This window comes from Lampetra planeri, chromosome 25 (assembly GCF_965212315.1).
Source record: "Lampetra planeri chromosome 25, kcLamPlan1.2.h2, whole genome shotgun sequence".
NCBI classification, from domain to species: domain Eukaryota; kingdom Metazoa; phylum Chordata; class Hyperoartia; order Petromyzontiformes; family Petromyzontidae; genus Lampetra; species Lampetra planeri.
Window position 1 is genome coordinate 9,279,713 of NC_136131.1, and position 19,378 is coordinate 9,299,090.

General features: G+C 47.9%; 2 protein-coding genes across 4 annotated transcripts in view; one reads left to right on the forward strand and one right to left on the reverse strand.

Annotated features, from left to right (window-relative positions):
- PPP4R4 (protein phosphatase 4 regulatory subunit 4) overlaps window positions 1–16,093 on the reverse strand; it is a 61,992-nt gene extending 45,899 nt beyond the window's left edge. Inside the window, exons 1-3 of one of the 2 annotated variants that reach the window (XM_078606251.1) lie at window positions 15,950–16,093; window positions 15,341–15,480; window positions 10,512–10,585 (exon numbers count right to left, since the gene is read on the reverse strand). In XM_078606251.1, coding sequence (XP_078462377.1) covers window positions 10,512–10,585; window positions 15,341–15,430 — 164 coding nt within the window. In that variant the 5' untranslated portion in view covers window positions 15,431–15,480; window positions 15,950–16,093. Of the gene's footprint in view, window positions 1–10,511; window positions 10,586–15,340 lie in introns of both variants that reach the window. The other variant, XM_078606250.1, reaches the window with a different exon arrangement.
- A 251-nt stretch (window positions 16,094–16,344) lies between these two features.
- The window catches only part of CFAP70 (cilia and flagella associated protein 70), a 38,385-nt gene continuing 35,351 nt past the window's right edge, over window positions 16,345–19,378 (forward strand). For both annotated transcript variants that reach the window (XM_078606248.1, XM_078606247.1), the window contains exon 1: window positions 16,345–19,228. The gene's annotated coding sequence lies outside the window, so the exon portion shown is untranslated. The remainder of the gene's footprint in view (window positions 19,229–19,378) is intronic.

Here is a 19,378-nt window from a genome sequence, read left to right on the forward strand (position 1 = left end):
CCGCTTTGTAGATGTCGTAGATGGAACGCCGACCAAAGATCTAACGCTCATCGTTTTGACCGTCGCAAATCCGTTGAAAATCATCGGCCACTGCCGGCCACGGCTGATTTACCAACCAAAGCCCCCCCCCCCCACCGACCCCGCTGCTCTCCCAGGGTTTTTAGGAGCCCCTTACGTTGCCACGGAGATGTCTGGGAGCTGTCTGGAGCGTCTGTTATCAGCCGAGTTTAGCGTCGTGAATGAAGGCGGCGACGCGACGCACCTCCCGTAAATTTTCACGACCCCCCCGGCTTCCCCGGATTTGCCCCGCGCACGCCTCTTGCGCTGCACGCAGCGCTGGCGTCAATTGCTAAAGCGCTTTCTCCGTGAAGTTATATGTGTAGCAAAAAAAGTGGCCGTCGATGATTTACGATAATTCCCCCTTTTGCTTTTTGACAATCTTGTAATTGCCCGCGGTATCTCGTGTTTCAGTGGAGACACCCGAGACTCTGAGACCCAAAGTGAGTCACGTCGTTCGTTTAATAACAACAATAATAGTGCCAATTACTCACCTAGGCAAGCCTAACAAATACTATATAGAGGAGACAAAGATCCCCCATACTCTAGGGCCAAGTGCTGTTAGCGAGGACCTATGAAGGCCGGCATGGCACACGAAGCGGTGGGTGGCCAGCACCACAGCCTGCCACCTTTGTCTCCCCAGTGACGATGTTGACACACCGCACCAGGTAGTTATTTGAGGCTGAGTCGACCTCGGGGAGTCCCAGGACTGGTTCAGATAATCGTCACTGGTGTTGGCCGTGAGTGGGAATCGAACCTGGGTCGCCAGGTTCATAGCGCAGCGCGCTAACCGCTACACTACCGCTCCCCACAAGACGCCTACTATAATCACCCAGAAATATGTCCTTAACGCTCGTGACGTCACTCTACATCGACCAGCCCCCCTCATTAATAATCATTATAAGGTGACGTCCTCCAAATGGACACCCCCCTACGTAAATAATAATTAGCGGGTTGACGTCACTCCACATGGGGGGGGGCGAGGCGCCTTCTCCCCCCTCCTCGGCGTCAACTCACAAACCTCACTACAAAGGCAGAACCCTCACGTCACGTGATCTCCGTCACGCTGTTGAGACATCGAAGTAAAAAGGACGTCGTGATGAACAAGGGATTATAACCTTTAAATGAAATAGGTCTGTGTCACACGAATTAATGCAATGAATATCACGTCGCGGTCTGCTTTTCGCTTGCAAGTTTCAGATTTACTACAATACACCCGTCCTTGGACGGGCAAAAGGCGAGTAGAGAAGAATGTAGATACACATTTGTGCGTACATTCGTGTAAGTGCACAAGTAACGTGTATGTATCATCTAGTGTAATTCATAGTTGTAGAGCGTCTTCACTCAATGCGATTGACATAGTTTACAAAACGATGACAGAATGGGATGATATAGTTGACAGGGGCTTGCTACAAGGATTAAGGAATGAGTGACAGCGATTGAGGGGTACTTTGGGATCACAAAAGGGTAGGGGAGGGATGGGAAGGAATGGAGGGGCGAGGGGAGGGAAGAGAATGGGAGATGGAGAAGAGGTGAGGGTTGCAGAGAGGAACGGAAGGAGGTTAATGAGAAGAACTGCTCAATTTACAGGGGAAGTGTTGAGTCTATGGACAGTAGTAGTAGGTTTTTACCCTTTTAAACTGGTACAAAACTGACACCTTTATACAAGGCATCATGTTTGCAATAACCACAACACAAGTAGTCAAAAATGCAAACAAAAAGAAGCAACTCTGATAATGATAATAATATGCACTGTCCTTGAAGTTGATTGGTCCACACCCGAGACGGCTTTCTTTAGAGCCTAGTCCCCATTGGTGTAGGGCCAGATGACACCAGAAGGCGTACAACTCAAACACAGTGCAATATCAGAGTATTGAGAGCTCGGGGTAAGCATTTACACTATGAGACCTCTTTTACCAGTGGCAAAATATAGTAGTAGGTTTTTACCCTTTTAAACTGGTATGGGCAGTGTTGGGTCTTTGGGCAGTGTTGAGTCTATGGGTAGTGCTGAGTCTAATGACAGTGTTGAGTATATGGCCAGTGTTGAGTCTATGAGCAGTGTTGGGTCTTTGGATAGTGTTGAGTCTATGGGTAGTGCTGAGTCTATGGACAGTGTTGAGTCTATGAGCAGTGTTGAGTCTATGGGCAGCGTTGAGTCTATGAGCAGTGTTGAGTCTATGGGCAGCGTTGAGTCTTTGGGCAGTGCTGAGTCTATGGGTAGTGCTGAGTCTATGGGCAGTGTTGAGTCTTTGGGCAGTGTTGAGTCTATGGGTAGTGCTGAGTCTAATGACAGTGTTGAGTATATGGCCAGTGTTGAGTTTATGAGCAGTGTTGGGTCTTTGGATAGTGTTGAGTCTATGGGTAGTGCTGAGTCTATGGACAGTGTTGAGTCTTTGAGCAGTGTTGAGTCTATGAGCAGTGTTGAGTCTATGAGCAGTGTTGAGTCTATGGGCAGCGTTGAGTCTTTGGGCAGTGCTGAGTCTATGGGTAGTGCTGAGTCTATGGGCAGTGTTGAGTCTTTGGGCAGTGTTGAGTCTTTGGGCAGTGTTGAGTCTTTGGGCAGTGTTGAGTCTTTGGGCAGTGTTGAGTCTTTGGGCAGTGTTGAGTCTTTGGGCAGTGTTGAGTCTTTGGGCAGTGTTGAGTCTTTGGGCAGTGTTGAGTCTTTGGGCAGTGCTGAGTCTATGGGTAGTGCTGAGTCTATGGGTAGTGCTGAGTCTATGGGCAGTGTTGAGTCTTTGGGCAGTGTTGAGTCTATGGACAGTGTTGAGTCTTTGTGGCTCGCCATCGAACAGAGACGGCCACTGCATCACGTGCTTGTACACATCATCATGATGATGTCATTGCCATCATTTTCAGGAATTGTAAACAATCAATTCTTACATTATCAAGCTGGTGTTATTTGATTATATATTTGCCCAGGAAACCCAGCCTGGGCAGTACCGTCGCCCCCCCCCGCCCGCCCGCCCCACCGTGTGAGTGAGTGAGGTCCATTAAGAGATATTTGCCGTTTCACGGTGCCCGTATCTCGCATGCACAGGCCGTGCCGCCGCCAAATGCTCGACAGTTTGCTTTGGCCCGCGATTCCGTGTCAATACGTGGCGATGTTTGCTCGGAGCTGATGCCTTTTTGTGTGCGTGTGTGGGACGTTATGGATGGAGAAAGCCGGGCTGAGGGAAGGGGGGATGGGAAGAGTAACAAAGGGAGTGGTGGTGGATGATTGCGTTTTCAGCTATCATTTGTGGCTTGCTTGCTTTCGAAAAATAAGCTAATAGCTCAGTGGGCATTACCTGCTAAAAAACAAAAAAACAGCTTATTTTTTTCTATAGTGATTCGCTTACCTTCCCTATATTTCGCACTCCTATCGTGTTTGTTGTATTGTTTGTTGTTGTTGTAACCTTCTGACCCCGCACCCCTTCTGGACATCTGTGAAACAAAGAGCTTTACAGCTCATCGGATTCCTCCAGTATAAACACTGATTCTGAAGGCGCGGTGGGTTACTGTTCGCATGGCGAGGCAAGGGGAGCGAATCGAGACCGCTCGTGGCAGTTTGGGTGTCGTCGTGTTTCAGACCATTCGACGCTTGTCCACGTTGATGCGTTTCTAATTTTGTATTGTTCTTCAGATATTTTTTTATATTGCAACTCAACGCGAGCCCGGTACAGAGAGCACCGGATCACACAACGAAGTGGGGGGGAGCTAGGGGAGGAACAAAAATTTCGGTGCCTGAAAGATCAATGAAGGGGAGAGATTTGGGGCTCGCTGTCCCACCCAGATGGGAACCACGAACGAAGTCATGGAAGTTCACATCGGGTGGAGGAAATGGGTAAGGGGGGAAGATAACTAACATCGTGGGGAAAGAGAGGGGCAGGCAAGGCACGTTGATGTGTTCATGAAAGTAGGTGGCTTCCCTGCTATACAATCTCATCGCCACATGTCCCCCCCCCCCGCTCCCCACGTCGTAATGCACGTGTGTACACGCCTTCTACCAATCCGCTGCTGGATGAGGGCCTCCCCATGCCCAGCACATCGTTCTGGGCGTTACTTGACCGTAACACCGTCACCGCTGGTCAGTGCTGGTTTGGGGAAGGCAGCGAGCATGGAGGTGCAGACCAACAATGGACTTTGCTGCAACTACCCACCGTTGTCCACCATGTAGCCCCACACAGTCTGTAGCCAAGAGAAAGCTGTCCGTGCGTGGTCGTCGTCCATTTTCGAGCGCAACCTTGCTTCGTTTGCGAGATCTGACCTCACAGCTGTCAACCCGACAACCACACCACCCCCAGTCTCCACCAACACCGCTGCGCGCAAGGCCCTATCAGAGGTATCCCTGCAAAACCGAGGGCCCACCTCTATTATGGCCGGGGTGTTTAGGCCAATGTAAGGGCGGCTTAAGTTGACTACGCAACTTCAAATCGCACACGATGACACTACTGTGTTGGCCAAACTCGGATGATGATGGTGGGGAGAGGGGGGTAAATAGTGGCTGAGTCGTCTTGTTTGACCCAACACGGAGGCTTGTTGTGAGCCCCAGAGGAATCTCAAGTGGCCCCTTGTAGCGCGACTTTAATTACAGAATGCATATCTGTGGCTTAGTGCTGCGGGCCCATCCATTATTCACAACGGTGCCTGTAGCTCGCTGAGTGTGGAGCCCGCTCGGAGGGCACGGCTGAAGAGTCGGCGGCCGCTCCGCGGGGACCTTGCGGTCGTGCCGCTGCGGTTGCTACTCCCAAGGCTTTATCGGATTGTGTGTGCGGCACGATGTCCGACGTTTCGCTCAACGTGCTGCCAGCTTCTTCAGTCGCTGACTTGAGCCGCTCACTTTCCCATTTAGATTATAATATGCAGCCCCCCCGCCCCCACCATGTAGTTATGTATTTCAAAGCGAAAGTTGGAGGAGCGTTACATCATCCGGTCGGGGTGCGTCTGTGCGTTTGACGAACATTGTATAACTTCATTTTACTTTTATGACCATGTCGATCAGATGCAACTTGCAAACGGGCCCGTGTATCGGCGCCCAGTTCTTACCTGGTAAAACACAACTCTCTTGACACTGGGGCGCAAGTTTCTGGAGTGCGTCTTACTTTCCAGAGCGTCTTACTATCCGGAGAATCTGGTGTGCGCCGTGTAGCATTTGCCGGCTGCTGCTGGTGTTGCCGGCTGATCTCTCTTGTCACAGCTGTGTGCAAGCACGATTACTCAGTCCGTTGAAGGCGATAACGGCTGAAGGGACTGCGCCTTCACGTGTGCTGTTTTTAGCCGCCGCTCAAGGTGTCGTGTAAGGCATAGGCATAAGCATACACGCGCATCAGATAAATGCGCTTCTCTGTTTACACTTGCAGGCGTTTATAGGAATTCGAGTATTTTATCGCTCAGCAAAAAAATATATAACGAGAAATGGAAAGTTCCGCGCGTTAACAAAAAAATCTGCTCAATTCCGTCGGCCGTGATGATTCTCTAAGGCCGTCACGTGCTGGACAAAGATGGGTTTCACCATCGCAAGGGATTATATCAGTGAGCCCGTGTCCATCCAGCCACGCGCTGCCAAAGATCTACTGGACATCTGTGAAAACTCCTGGACATCTGTGAAATATAACTTCATAGCTCATCTGATTCCTCCAGTATAAAGATTCTGATTCTGGAACATCAGAAGTGTGGGTGATGCTGCTCAAAGCAGACAATCTGTGCACCAACCTGATTCAGCCCTCACCGCAGTAGCGGGCTTGACAGAAAGACTGAATATACAAATTACTGCAACGATCCAAACCCTTGAGTGATATGTGTGTGTGTTTCTATGTGCATCCTTGCCAAACCTTTGGATACCAGGAATAGGTAACTTAATATTCCAATGTAAAAACTGTTGCTTTGGAAACATCCTTATAATTAAATTGAAACTAAAACTAAACAGTGACATAAAGCTTTCATGACTACAGTAATTCATATTCTTCGGGTTTTTCGGTAAAGTCACGTAAATAGGTTAAAAAAATAAAATATAAAAATAGTTATATTTTTTACCGATCTACTGAACTTTACCAAAAGACCCAAAGAATATTGAACTAAACAACTGTTTATTTTAGCAGGTAAGGCCCACTGAGTTATACAGCTCTTTTTCAGAAGTGACCTGGCCACAAATAATATCAACAAAAGATGGCTTATCAAGTGGAATTTTATAGCAGCCAAATACTCTAAATGCATGTTTCTGAATGTGGAGGGATAAACAGTAGGAACCCGGAGAACAATCCACACGACCACGGGGAGAACACGCAAACTCCAAATATACAGCGGGCGTAAAGGTCGGGAAAGAACCCATGACCTCCTGTATATCAGGCCAGGTATTTAAAAATCTCGCCACCGTGGCACCCATGGTATAAAGTGCAGTGTCCACCTCTTTTTATCCACTCTATCTCTCTGGCATGTCTATGCATGTGCTATGAAGGACCATTGCCTGCCATGTCACCTATTACACTGGTCAACATACTTTTTCTGGCATAAGGTATTCCAACGGTTTTAAGGTAATTTTGGCGTGCTGATTCCAAATCTGGCATCAGTTTTTGTCTATAACATCAGGTTTTTGAGATATCAAATATTGCATTTTCAATAAAAACTGCAGAAGAAAAATATTAAATAAATGTGGATATCTACATAAAATGATATTATAAACACACTATCCTAAAAATACAGCACCATATTTTAACACTAAAGCAGTCACTGACTCGCAACAACTTGCAATCATAAGTGACAGAGTTAATTTGGGGTAAAATCAATGAAAATGGGGTATGCCGATAGCATAAAATGAGAAATCTGAGATCAGATTTGGAATCAGCACCCTGAAATTAGTCTAAAACAGCTGCAAAAGTCCAGGCCAGAAAAAAATATTTCTTTTGCTGACCAGTGTTATATATTTCGATTTAAAGCTTTCGTGACTGCAGGGATTCATCTTCTTGGTTCTTCTACGTGACTTTACCGAAAGAACCAAGAAGACAGTGTTACATATACAAATTTCCCCTTTTAGAGCCACAACACAGTGTTATTGACACACGCGTTGAGTTTTTAGTTTTTTTTACTGTGCTCTGCAAAGCAGCGGCAACAGTAGCAGCAGCATCACCACCAAAAGAATCTGCTGCCTCAAATCAGTCCGCTTGGCAGACGCGAGGTGCGTGCACTACGACAATTGAGCGCACGCGTGCGTGAGCTCGAGTCACGCGTGGCGCGTACAGTGAGTGAGTGTGAGTGTACGTGCGTCCGTACGGGGAGCAGCAAGCAAGGGCCACCGTGTGGTTTGGTGTTGGGGAGGGGGGTGGAAACGTGACCGCATCACCAGGGAAACGCCACGAGACGCCGCAGTCACATGCAGAGTGGCGGACAGGAGGGGGGAGGATGAGGGTTGGACGTGTGCATACACACACACACGTGTCTGTGTGTGTGTGAGTGTTTATGGGGAGCGGTAGTGTTAGTAGTTAGCACGCTGCGCTAGGAACCTGGCAACACGGGTTCGATTCCCGTTCACGGTCAACACCAGTGACGATTATCTGAAACCGGTCCTGGGCCGCCCTTAGGTCGACTCAGCCTCAAATGAGTACCTGGTGCGATATGTAAAACATCGCCACTAGGGAGACAAAGGCGGCCGGGTGTGGTGTTGGCCACCCACCCCCTCGTGTGCCGTGCCGGTCTTTATAGGTGCTCGCGAACAGCACTTGCCCCTACAGTCTGTTAAGGCTATACGGGGGATCTTTGTCTTTGAGGGTATGGTTGAGCAGTGGTAGTGAAGAAATCACAAAGGGTAGGTGGCTGGTGAAGCGTTGGAGGGGGCGGGAGACAACGTAGGGAATTGGCGGGGCCAATAGGGGTTTCAACAATGCTTTAACACCTTGTTTATAAATAATAATAAAAATCAACAAATAACAACCTCTTCGTAAGTCCACGACTGGATGTAGGCCTCGACTATAGTGGTTGTTTGACCATACTCTTTGGATTTTTCGGTAAAGTCACGTAGGTAAAACAATCAATAAAATGAAATTAATGAAAACAACTAAATTAAATCACGACGTTTCTGAGGAAACACAAGCTACCTTCATCAGATGTCTGACCATACTTCACCATGCAGGTTGGCGAAGGGGGACATCACAGGACTGATGTACCGACATCACACGCTGCTGGCACGAACTGTGGCTGGGTTAATGTGGCATGCAAACCACTGCACCACCTCCCCACCACCACAACACATTGGTTATAAACAGGTCCCTGCGGGGTGGGCTGGTAGGAACGAACAAATGAATGGCTATAATAAAATGAAATGGCAGGAGGGTACGATACGAAGGGAGAGTTGGAGGCCTAGTTCTAGGCTTTAGGCCTAGCTGTAGGCTTTAGGCCGCTGTGAGTCAATTTTTAATTTAAATGTTTTAATTAAAAACTATCTCAGGGAATTATAAGGGAATGTTACACTTGTTTAGCCAGGAAAGCCTCACTGAGTCTAAAGGTTTTTGTAGGGTCCTGCCAAGTGTTTGCAGTATGGGGCGATGTTGCTACACCTAATCGGACATCGGACGGACGATATAATCTATTGTAGGCTGGTTCACTTCGTTCCTACCAGTATAAACATACACAATACTTATGAGCTAAGTTCAAGACCCACCCAGAGTTGACTCAACCATATCATCATCGACAAGTTAATCATTATTATGGTGATGTGGTCAGGGTGCAATTTCAGCCATATCCATCTGGGTCAGCAACTTGGAAAATATTTCTGCACCCGACACGCCACTTGCAATGTGCCTCTCCCGATGGCTGTGGCGACTGATCATGCGCTACCTACTCCAGTCCATCAGCGAAAATAGTTCGTGAGAAATGAAGAACTGATCTTGATGATGATCATCATCATCATCAACGCTCTGTGGTGTGTTAATTAAGCACCAGCTGGCGAGGCTGCTGCACCACTTGATGGGGAAATTAACAGTAGAGGCTGTGTTGATACAATTCTCCCCACCATGGCACTGTGGAATTTCCACTGCTGCCCATAAGTGAAGATGGTCAGTGATGGCAGCTTATTTTGAGCATGAGCATGCAATAACTTGGCGTTGACGTTTGTTTGATGTCCAAGTGGTGGTCTCACCAACAATGAATTATTACTCCACTGGAGTGCTTCACAGAATTAGCTTAGACTGTTCCACTCGGATGAATGCATCTTGTGTACGCAACCCTTAGCAAGGGAATTGCTTTCACTGCATTGCCAAATGTGTCATTATCCTGCGCGGTAATTTAGTCATTCTTCTGCAAAGTAATTTTCTAAGCATGTAATGATTAATTTTGCAAGCTACATAGCACGACCGTGAAAATATACATAGTCGTGATGATCCCTTTGCTCGCAACGCATGCATCAGCTCGTACCTCTAAGCATCGATTATAATCTATGATTTCTGCAAATGATATACGAATGCCTTTAAGCTAATCAAACGAACAACATGAAACATATCCGATGTAATATAAAAAAGTGACTTCGTTCAAACTAGATTTTCAAAATGATTGATTCTTGAGTTGATTGGTGACCCTGAATCATGACAATTCCTCAAATTACCTGGGGAGTGAATCATTGCATTCCTATAACATATTCTTGTTAGCTTCGAAGTGGCAATGGCATGGGTACTGGTGCAAGAAATGAAATTGGTGGTGGAGGGAGTGCCATGTTCATCATCCCCCCCTCCTCACAGCCTGGCGCCTGGCAGAGGTCGCAACCGGGTACCCGATACCCGTACCCGGCTGGGTACGGGTACGGGTACCCGTTTGCGACCCTGGTGCGGGCGGGTACGGGTACGGGTAGACCGTGAGTCACTGGTGAGTAACTGTTTGTCACTCATTTCCCAACGTCTTGTCTCTTCTCACAATTCAAGTTCCTAGAATCAACCCACCCGCGCCTGCAACATGGCTTCATCCCAGAGGTCGCAATCAGGTACCCGATACCCGTACTCTACCCGTACCTGGCCGGGTACGGGTAGGGTACGGGTATGGCCGGGTACGGGTACCCGTTTGCGACCCTGGTGCGGCCGGGTACGGGTAGACCGTGAGTCACTGGTGAGTAACTGTTTTTCACTCATTTCCCAACGTCTTGTCTCTTCTCACAATTCAAGTTCCTAGAATCAACCCACCCGTGCTGCAACATGGCTTCATCCCAGAGGTCGCAATCAGGTACCCGATACCCGTACCCTACCCATACCCGGCCGGGTACGGGTAGGGTACGGGTAGGGTACGGGTACGGCCGGGTACGGATACGGGTACCCGTTTGCGACCCTGGTGCGGCCGGGTACGGGTAAGGAATCAAAACCCGTTTGCGACCTCTGGCGCCTGGGCCCCCTCTGGCGTGTGGGACCCGGTGCAGTTGCACCGCCTGTACACCCACTCGATAGCTACGCCACTGTCGAGGCAAGAGTTATTTTAACGACAGGTTCCTGCACGTAAGTTCCCACCTCAGCAGATGCACCGCACGTTCGATGTCACTCAGTCCTTCGTCCACGGTCAGCCGTTCAATCTCTTCAGGCGTCTGTGTGGGTGGGGGGCCACATAGGGAAGGGGCACGATGAGTGGATTGCTTGGCAGTTCATGCATTAATTAAGACGTGCTGCACTCGTGGGCAAAGTGCGCACAGAAGCGTGGACAGGTGCACGCTTGGAATTACGCTGGGAGACGGGAATAAAGGGGGGGGGGGGGAAAACACACGTGGGGTTAGAGGACATCCAAAAGTTGAGACGTCATATTTACCGTTAAAGAAAATTGATTCTTAGCAGGATGCGTCGATGCAAAGGATGAAGGTCCGCGGTTGAAACTAACGACAGAGTGGCAGCAAAAGGGGCGAACACGCCTGAGAGAACGTCCACCGTGGAGATGGAGCGATAAAATCAGATGGCGTGCCGGAGCTAGATGGATTATTGCATCGCGAGACCGTGATAGATGTCGACGGTTTCAGGAGGCCTTCATCCAGCAGTGGATAGATAATGTCTGATGATGATGAAACTCACGTGCACTGGGAAGGGGTTCGGGGGTTAGTGCTGGGCATCAATCAAATCTGTAATCGATCGCTCCACGAAAACCCATGGGGATGTTGCAATATTTAGTCTGTAAAGGAGCCACGGTGGTGTGTAAGTCATGGATAGGTAACTTAATATCGTGGCTTTGTGGGACAGACACAAGCTCTATCTGCGAGCAGCCAATCTTTTATCTTTTGCTGGCTTCCCGACCCCTTCTGGCTTTCCATGCCACACAAAAAATATCGACTCACCAGCCGACACTGCCCTTGCCATTTAACTCATTAATTGACTCAATTCACATGGTTACTTTATAAGCAACCTTTCAGCCTGGATAGCACTTAGATGGGGCAACCACCGTGCATGACAGCTTTCTTTCGGCTGCTGTGAGACTACCTGGAGAGCAATGCAGAAAAATCCATTGTTGCACTGTTTGTTCTTCTGTGCTCCCCACCTTCAACGATCTGCCCTGACCAGCGTGGCGAAGTATGGCCATACAACTAGTAAGACCCGCAACGGCATGGGCAGGACCTCGGCGAACGGTGGATTGTCAACGATTTGCACTGTTACTGGCATCGACAGATCTACCCGGTTACTTGGCCGGGTTCCTCTGTTTGGAAAGTTTGAGCGGAATAGTTGTTGTTGTTCAACTCGTGTTTCTGCCTGACCCGAGTTAATTTCACTCCGTGTTTGCATTGTGCTATTGTATTTGTTCTGCCACGTGAGTGCGGGTCGTCTGGGTTTGATATATTTGGCATGCTTTGGTGAAAGTCGTTTGACTGTATTGGATTGTTGGATTGTCTTTCTGTTGATCTGCCTCGGCTTGCGAGTCAGGTCTAGGGGTGAACGATTTGGGGAAAATATCTAATTGCGATTTTTCTGACAGATATTACGATTACATTTTTTAAAAGTCAAGTTGCAGTTCAATAGTCACTCTGTAACAGATTTAAAACATGTGATGGAGCATTACCACATGATACCATCTAAATATGAACTGCTCTATATATTCTAATGCAAGGATGAGAACTTTAAAGATATTAATTGGTGCCAACATGCATTTATTAAAATGTTTTAATTGAAATAGAACAATTAAATATAGAACAATTGTTAAGTTAAATAAATAAAGTTATAATAATAAAAAATAAAACAATTCCAATACTAAAGTAATAGGACTTTTCAAATCGCAGCCTTTGCAATTTGCCAATCGCATTGTTTCAAATTCTGATTTCGATTTGAAATCGATAAATCGTTCAGCCCTAGTCAGGTCTTCTCACGCTTAGGTCCAGGCAACCTTTGCGACAGGGACGCGATTTCTCCCCAGTGTTATAGGACATTCTACATTCCTGTGACAGGATCAAGTCTAACCAGTTACAAATATAGATGAACAAAAGTAAACGTCACACTTGTTCAACACGTTGCGCGATGATTAACGATGTTGTCAGGAGTCCTAGCTCAATTATTAACCTTTAAATAAAATATTAAGTGGCGCTGTAAGCATGCCACACAACATCACGTGGAGGCGAGAGATTGGTGGATGTTGAGAAAACTCTCTTCCCATGGGCATCGAGGTGCCATACCCTGGCTCGCCAGGAGGAGGCAGTACAGCAAGTTGACTAATCGCCACCCGTTTCCATCGCGCGTGCATTGTCTCCAGGTGATCAGGCGTCCTCCCACGTGTACATGAAACACTCATCATAAATTGGCTGCAAACTACTTTAAGTAAAAAGAACCCAATGCAGGACTCTCCTTAAAAATAGGACAACACCTCGATGTGGCTAGCCTGGGTAAGAAGAGTATTAGACGCTACATATACAGTTATTGAATTGTTTCGACTCATGCAAGGACCCATAGACTCGCGCAAAGAGACATGACAGAATGACTATCAACCATACAATATATCCCTCCCTGTTACTCTACAGGCGTTTAGAGACGCGGTCAAACTTAAACAAAAATGTTCTTTCACCAGATAAGGCCCACTGAGCTATATAGATATTTTTCATATTATTAGCAGCCAAATACTCTAAAAGCATGTTTCTAAATGTGGAGGGAAAACCCGGAGGATCCGGAAAAAAATCCACGCGACCACGGGGAGAGAGAAAGGCACGCAAACTCCAAATATACAGCAGCAGACGTCAGGTTCGGCATCGAACCCACGACCTCCTGTACACCAGGCGAGGTAGTTAACATCTCGCCACCGTGGCCCCCTTAGATGTTACGCAATCGCATGTTGCATTGTACAGATACTTCATACTTCACCACGCTGGTCAGTCGGTGCGGAAGCATAATAGACGTGACAGCATGGAGCACACAGTACAGTACAACAATTGATGTTTTTGCTGCCCATTACCAACATGTCACTTTCAGAGGACCAGCTGTCTCAGGAGTCAGCAACACAAAGAACAAGTGCCATTGTGAAATATCTGGTCTAACACCATGTGAGACTAGGCTCTAAGGAAAGCTGTCTCGGGTGTGGACCAATCAACTTCAAGGACAGTGCATACATTATCAGAGTTGTGTTTTTTGTTTGCATTCCGACTGCAGGTATTGTGGTCAATGCAAACATGACTCCTGGTAAAAAAAGGTGTCAGTTTTGTTGCCAGATAAAAGGGTAAAAAAACAATTATCATATTGAGGGTTGTTTGACCTATTTTGAAAACAGAGCCCCCAACGCACTGACCTGTGCGGTGAATACGAGACGGACGTTCCTTAATAAATAAGCAGCAGTCCTTCAAAGACCCCACAAAGTTGCCGACCCTCCTGAGCTAGATATACTATCGTTGTACACATCGTTGGTACCGTTTATTTATCGTGGGAAAAGCCTCACCGAGTCTCAAGACTCTCTTTCGAGAGGGCCCTGCTACGTTCGCGGAATGTGTGGCCAATTCAAGCCACGAGTGTTTGACTTCGTGCCACGTGAAACCAGGGATGGACATCCACGCAGACGTATTAAAGGGGCTTGCACTCAAAGCTCCACACAGATGGATTCAATCGCGAATTTGATCGACTGCTATTTCATGGACCACCTCGCAGTCTCTATACATACAAAGGCACCCCGTATAGCTTAAACAGGATGTTGGGACAAGTGCTGCTGTGAGCGGCAAGAACGCACGAAACGTGTCACGGTGTGGTCAAGACAACGCCGGCCGTCTTTGTATCCCCAGTGTTGACGTAGCGATAGTGCGCTAACCACGGCGCCACCGCTCCCCACACAAGTACACACACGAGGTATGTGACACACAAACTGGTACTTACACACACGTACACACAAGAGGTATGTTACACACACACAAAGATACGTACACACAGACACGTAGACACACAAGGTATGTTACACACACACAAAGGTGCGTATACACACGTAGACACACAAGGTATGTTACACACAAAGATACGTACAGACACGTACACACACGAGGTATGTTACACACACACAGGTACGTACACACAGACACTATACACACGAGGTGTGTTACACACAAAGGTACACACACACGTAGATACGCAAGATATGTAACACACACATACAAAGGTTAGGTAGACACACAAGGTATCTTACACAAACTGGTACATACACAGGCACTATACACACGAGGTATGTTACACACAAACTGGTACGTACACACACACGTATAGACACAAGATATGTAACACACACACACAAAGATACGTACACACACGTAGATACACAAGGTATGTTACACACAAAGATACGTACACACACGTAGACACAAGATGTAACGCACAAAGATGCGTACACACACGTAGACACACAAGGTGTGCTACACACAAAGACACGTACACACACGTAGACACACAATATGTAACACACACAAAGATACGTACACACACGTAGACACACAATATGTAACACACACACAAAGGTACGTACACACAGACACGTACACACACGTAGACACAAGATGTAACACACACACACACAAACTGGTACGTACACACACACACGTAGACACACAATATGTAACACACACACAAAGGTACGTACACACAGACACGTACACACACGTAGACACAAGATGTAACACACACACAAACTGGTACGTACACACACACACACACACGTAGACACACAAGATGTAACACACACACAAAGGTACGTACACACAGACACGTACACACACGTAGACACAAGATGTAACACACACACACACAAAGGTACGTACACACAGACACGTACACACACGTAGACACACAAGATGTAACACACACACAAAGGTACGTACACACAGACACGTGTGCACACGAGGTGTGTGTACCTTGAGACACGGGCGTACGTTCTTCTCGATACCAAACTCCTGCAGGTCTTCTTCGATTTGAGCCATCAGGTTCATTGCGCTTAGATCCATCTCGGCGAGCTTCACCACGAAACGGGGAAGTCTTTCATCAAACCCCCTGTCTGTTAGTAGCGACCCAACACCACCACCATCACCACCATCAGCAGGAACAACAACAAAGTATGAACAAATCCAATGGACAAGTCGCGGTCTGGGAGTGTGCGGGTTTCAGCCCCGGCCACTCTGGCGTTTGTCGTCAACTGCTCTTGATGGAGGAGGAGGAGGAGGGGGAGGAGGAGGTGGTGGAAGAGGAGGAGGTGGAGGGAGAGGATGTGGAGGAGGAGGAAGAGGTGGAGGAAGAGGAGGTGGTGGGAGGTGGAGGAGGAAGAGGATGTGGAGGTGGATGTGGAGGATGAGGAGATGGAGGAAGAGGAGGTGGAGGATGTGGTGGAGGTGGATGTGGAGGAGGATAATGGAGGTGGAGGAGATGGAGGAAGATGAAGCTGTTTGCTTTCGCCTCAACGTTAACAAGGACAACAACACGGAGTCTCGTGACAAACCGCCTCACCCAACACCACCACCAACACCAACCTCGCGTCACATTCCACTCCTCTCTCTCTCTCACTCAACCCCCTCCTCCTCCCCTCGCCTCTCTCCTCGCTTTAAAAGCGATTTCCTTCGCTGAGTAAGCGTGGAGTGAGGAGGAGGAGGTGGTGGTGAGGGGGGGAGGAGCGGTGGTTTGTGTACAGCAGCAGGCGGAGGGGATGGAGTTTGTGTTGGTGGTGGTGGTGATGATGGTGGTGATGATTATGATTATGACGCTGTTGATGATGGGTAAAGATGTTGTCGCAGAACCGCTGTGTTGTAGGGCAGCCTTAGCGCACGTGGGAATGGAACGTTGTGTGTGTGTACGTGTTGTGTGTGTACGTGCTGTATGTACGTTGTGTGTGTACGTGTTGTGTGTGTGTGTACGTGTTGTGTGTGTGTACGTGTTGTGTGTGTGTTGTGTACGTGTTGTGTGTGTGTATGTTGTGTGTGTACGTGTTGTGTGTGTGTACGTGTTGTGTGTGTACCTGTTGTGTGTACGTGTTGTGTGTACCTGTTGTGTGTACCTGTTGTGTGTACGTGTTGTGTGTGTACGTGTTGTGTGTGTACGTGTTGTGTGTGTACGTGTTGTGTGTGTACGTGTTGTGTGTGTGTACGTGTTGTGTGTGTGGAGCGTGCTGTATCGGCCTTCACGTGTTACTTGCTAACAGCACTTGCCCCGCAAGTATGTTAAGGCTATACGGGGGATCTTTGTCTTTGTGTGGGGAGCGGTGGCGCAGTGGTCATCGCACTGCGCTCACCCTTCGAAATCCGCCGCTCACAGCGCATTTGACCCGTTCCTCTGCGCCCTCTCCTAGGTCGTCTCAGCCTCAAATAAACGCCAGCGGACGGGGAGACAAAGGCGGCCGGGCGTGGGTGTTGGCCTCCCACCCCCTTCATGTGCCACAGTGCCTGCCTTCATAGGCGCTCGCAAGAGCCTCTTTGAGGCTACATGGGGGATGTTTGTCTTGCTGTGGTGTCATCATGGGGTGCGTCGTGCGAGCCAGTGGCCCATGACGCCACTGCCCTCTCTTTAGCACCCACAAACTCGCACATAAACACAAAGGCAACGACACCCACCAACACCACCCCCCTCTCTCTCTCCAACTTCCCATTTATTAGCTGTGTGTATGGACTGTTGCTGGGGTGAAGTTGTTGTTAGCGGGCACCTATTAAGGCCAGAACAGCAAACGAAGGGGTGTGGGGGGCGCATGTGACACTCCCGGTCGCCTTTGTCTCCCCATTTGTCAGAGAGTCACACGCCACTTGCCACTGTTATTTATCTTTATTTGAAGATGGTATTCATACCGGCGGCCGGGAGTAGTCGAATTCGGGTAGCCAGATCAGGGTCAGGTCTAACAACAGTAGGGTTAGTTCATGGAACCTCCTTTGCCAGTACCAAAATATACTAATAGGGGTTTTCCCCTTTTTTCTGGCAACAAAACTGACACGTTTTGCAAGGAATCATGCTTACATTAACCACAATACTTGCAGTCAAATGCAAACAAAAAACAATACTCTGACTTTACCGAAAGAACCAAGAAGATGAATCCCTGCAGTCACGAAAGCTTTAGATCGAAATTTAATACTCTGATAATTTATGCATTGTCTTTGAAACTGATTGGTCCACACCAGAGACAGCTTTCTTTAGAGTCTGGTCTCATATGGTGTTCGACCAGATGACGCCAAGTATTGTGGTTAATGTAAGCAAGATTCCTTGCAAAAGGTGTCACTTTTGTTGCCAGAAAAAAGGGGAAAACCCCTATTATTAGGGTTAGTGTCAAGGCTATGATTCACGTTATGGTTAGTGGTGTGGCTGGTGAGGGCGAGTGTTGCTGCTTGCGTTAACGTTAGTTTTATTGATATCCATGGCAGGAGATCGAATCCAGGATCGCATGGATTCTAGTAGCTCGGTGCGCTAACCACTTCGCCACCGCTCCTCACGTACACACGCGTCTATTGTGTCTCCATGGGTCCGTTGTGTCGTATCCCTTGTTTATGAGCTGGGTCATTTATCAACAAACACGTTCTGCCCCGCCCTCCCCACCCCATCTCGCTATGTAAACTTGCGGTGAGGATAAAAAACATGTATAACTACCCGTGGCCCATAACCGCACGCCGTGGTTGTTGTGGGGTTATTTTAATCAAACTTTCAATAAGGCTACTCAGTGTGTGTTGGTAAAGACGGAGGGGAGCACAATACACTACAACAATGGGGTTGACAGCCCATCCGAGGTCTATCCAGACCCAACACCTGCTTAGCTTCCGATACATGACGAGGGGTCATTTGGCCACAGCCTTTTCGTGGTTAACTTCAATTTAAACCGGCTTAATTGAGCCCTTAGCCAAATCTCGACCCAAAGAACAACAGCAAATCACTTAAAGCACGTGGCTGGGCCCCCCCCCACCCCCATTGTCTGAATATGGAATCAATACGAACCCGGCAGGCCGCCTTGCTTCAGTGGAGGTTTAAGAACCTGTGAGGTCATTCGCAAGAGGAGGCCATTCATTGTGTGCCGGTGTCACGGTCCAAATTTTTGAAAAATTCCTGCAACTTACTCGATTGGAATCTACATAGCAACATCGCTCCCTTCTGCGAACACTTGGCAGGATCCCTTTTGATGGAGATTCACTAGACTGCGATGCTTTTCTGCGTCAAAAAAGCACAATAACTAATGCCACTGAAATTGTGACAAATATTCATAATTCCACTTTTAACTCGAGAACCAACGTACATTTTAACCATCAATTACGCATAATCAACGTTTTTGGGTTAGATCGCGTTATTTATAAATGTGTCGTTACCCTCCACCACCCGACACAGCCAATCAGCAAAAAAGCGTCACGTTGACAAAAGACAAATAGTTCACTGCTTTAGCCCACCGGTGTGTTGAAGCGTGAAACCACAACATTTTAATTTTTTGAGTACAACGTTTCGCTGGTAATTACATCCAGCATCATAATTTACGCTTCAAAAGGTTCCTTTCGCCCGGTGACATTTTCTACTCGTTGCTCCAACTTGCCAAACGACCCATATTTAATGAAAATAATCGAAAAGCAAATGTTTTGCGATATTTGACAATTGAAAATTGAGATACGGTGAAGCCAAAGCCACCACCAGAGGGCCCATTGGGGCAGGGGGCGCCGTGGCTGCTGTCACCGTTGCCAGGGCAACAGCGACGCCGGCCTAGTTGAGGCGTCAAAGCCCGCCGCGTTCGAACCAAAAACGAAGCCAAACTCGCTCGAACTGACTGACAAAGTTGGACATCACCTTTAATTGCTGCGGTAAGTACGGCTCTGCATTGATAGCGCTCACGAATCGCGCTGGGAGTGTCTTTAGAAACAGCAAAGAAGGACTGACAAACCGCTAGATTGTGTGGTGGTGGTGATTGTAATATTTCGATTTAAAGCTTTCGTGACTGCAGGGATTCATCT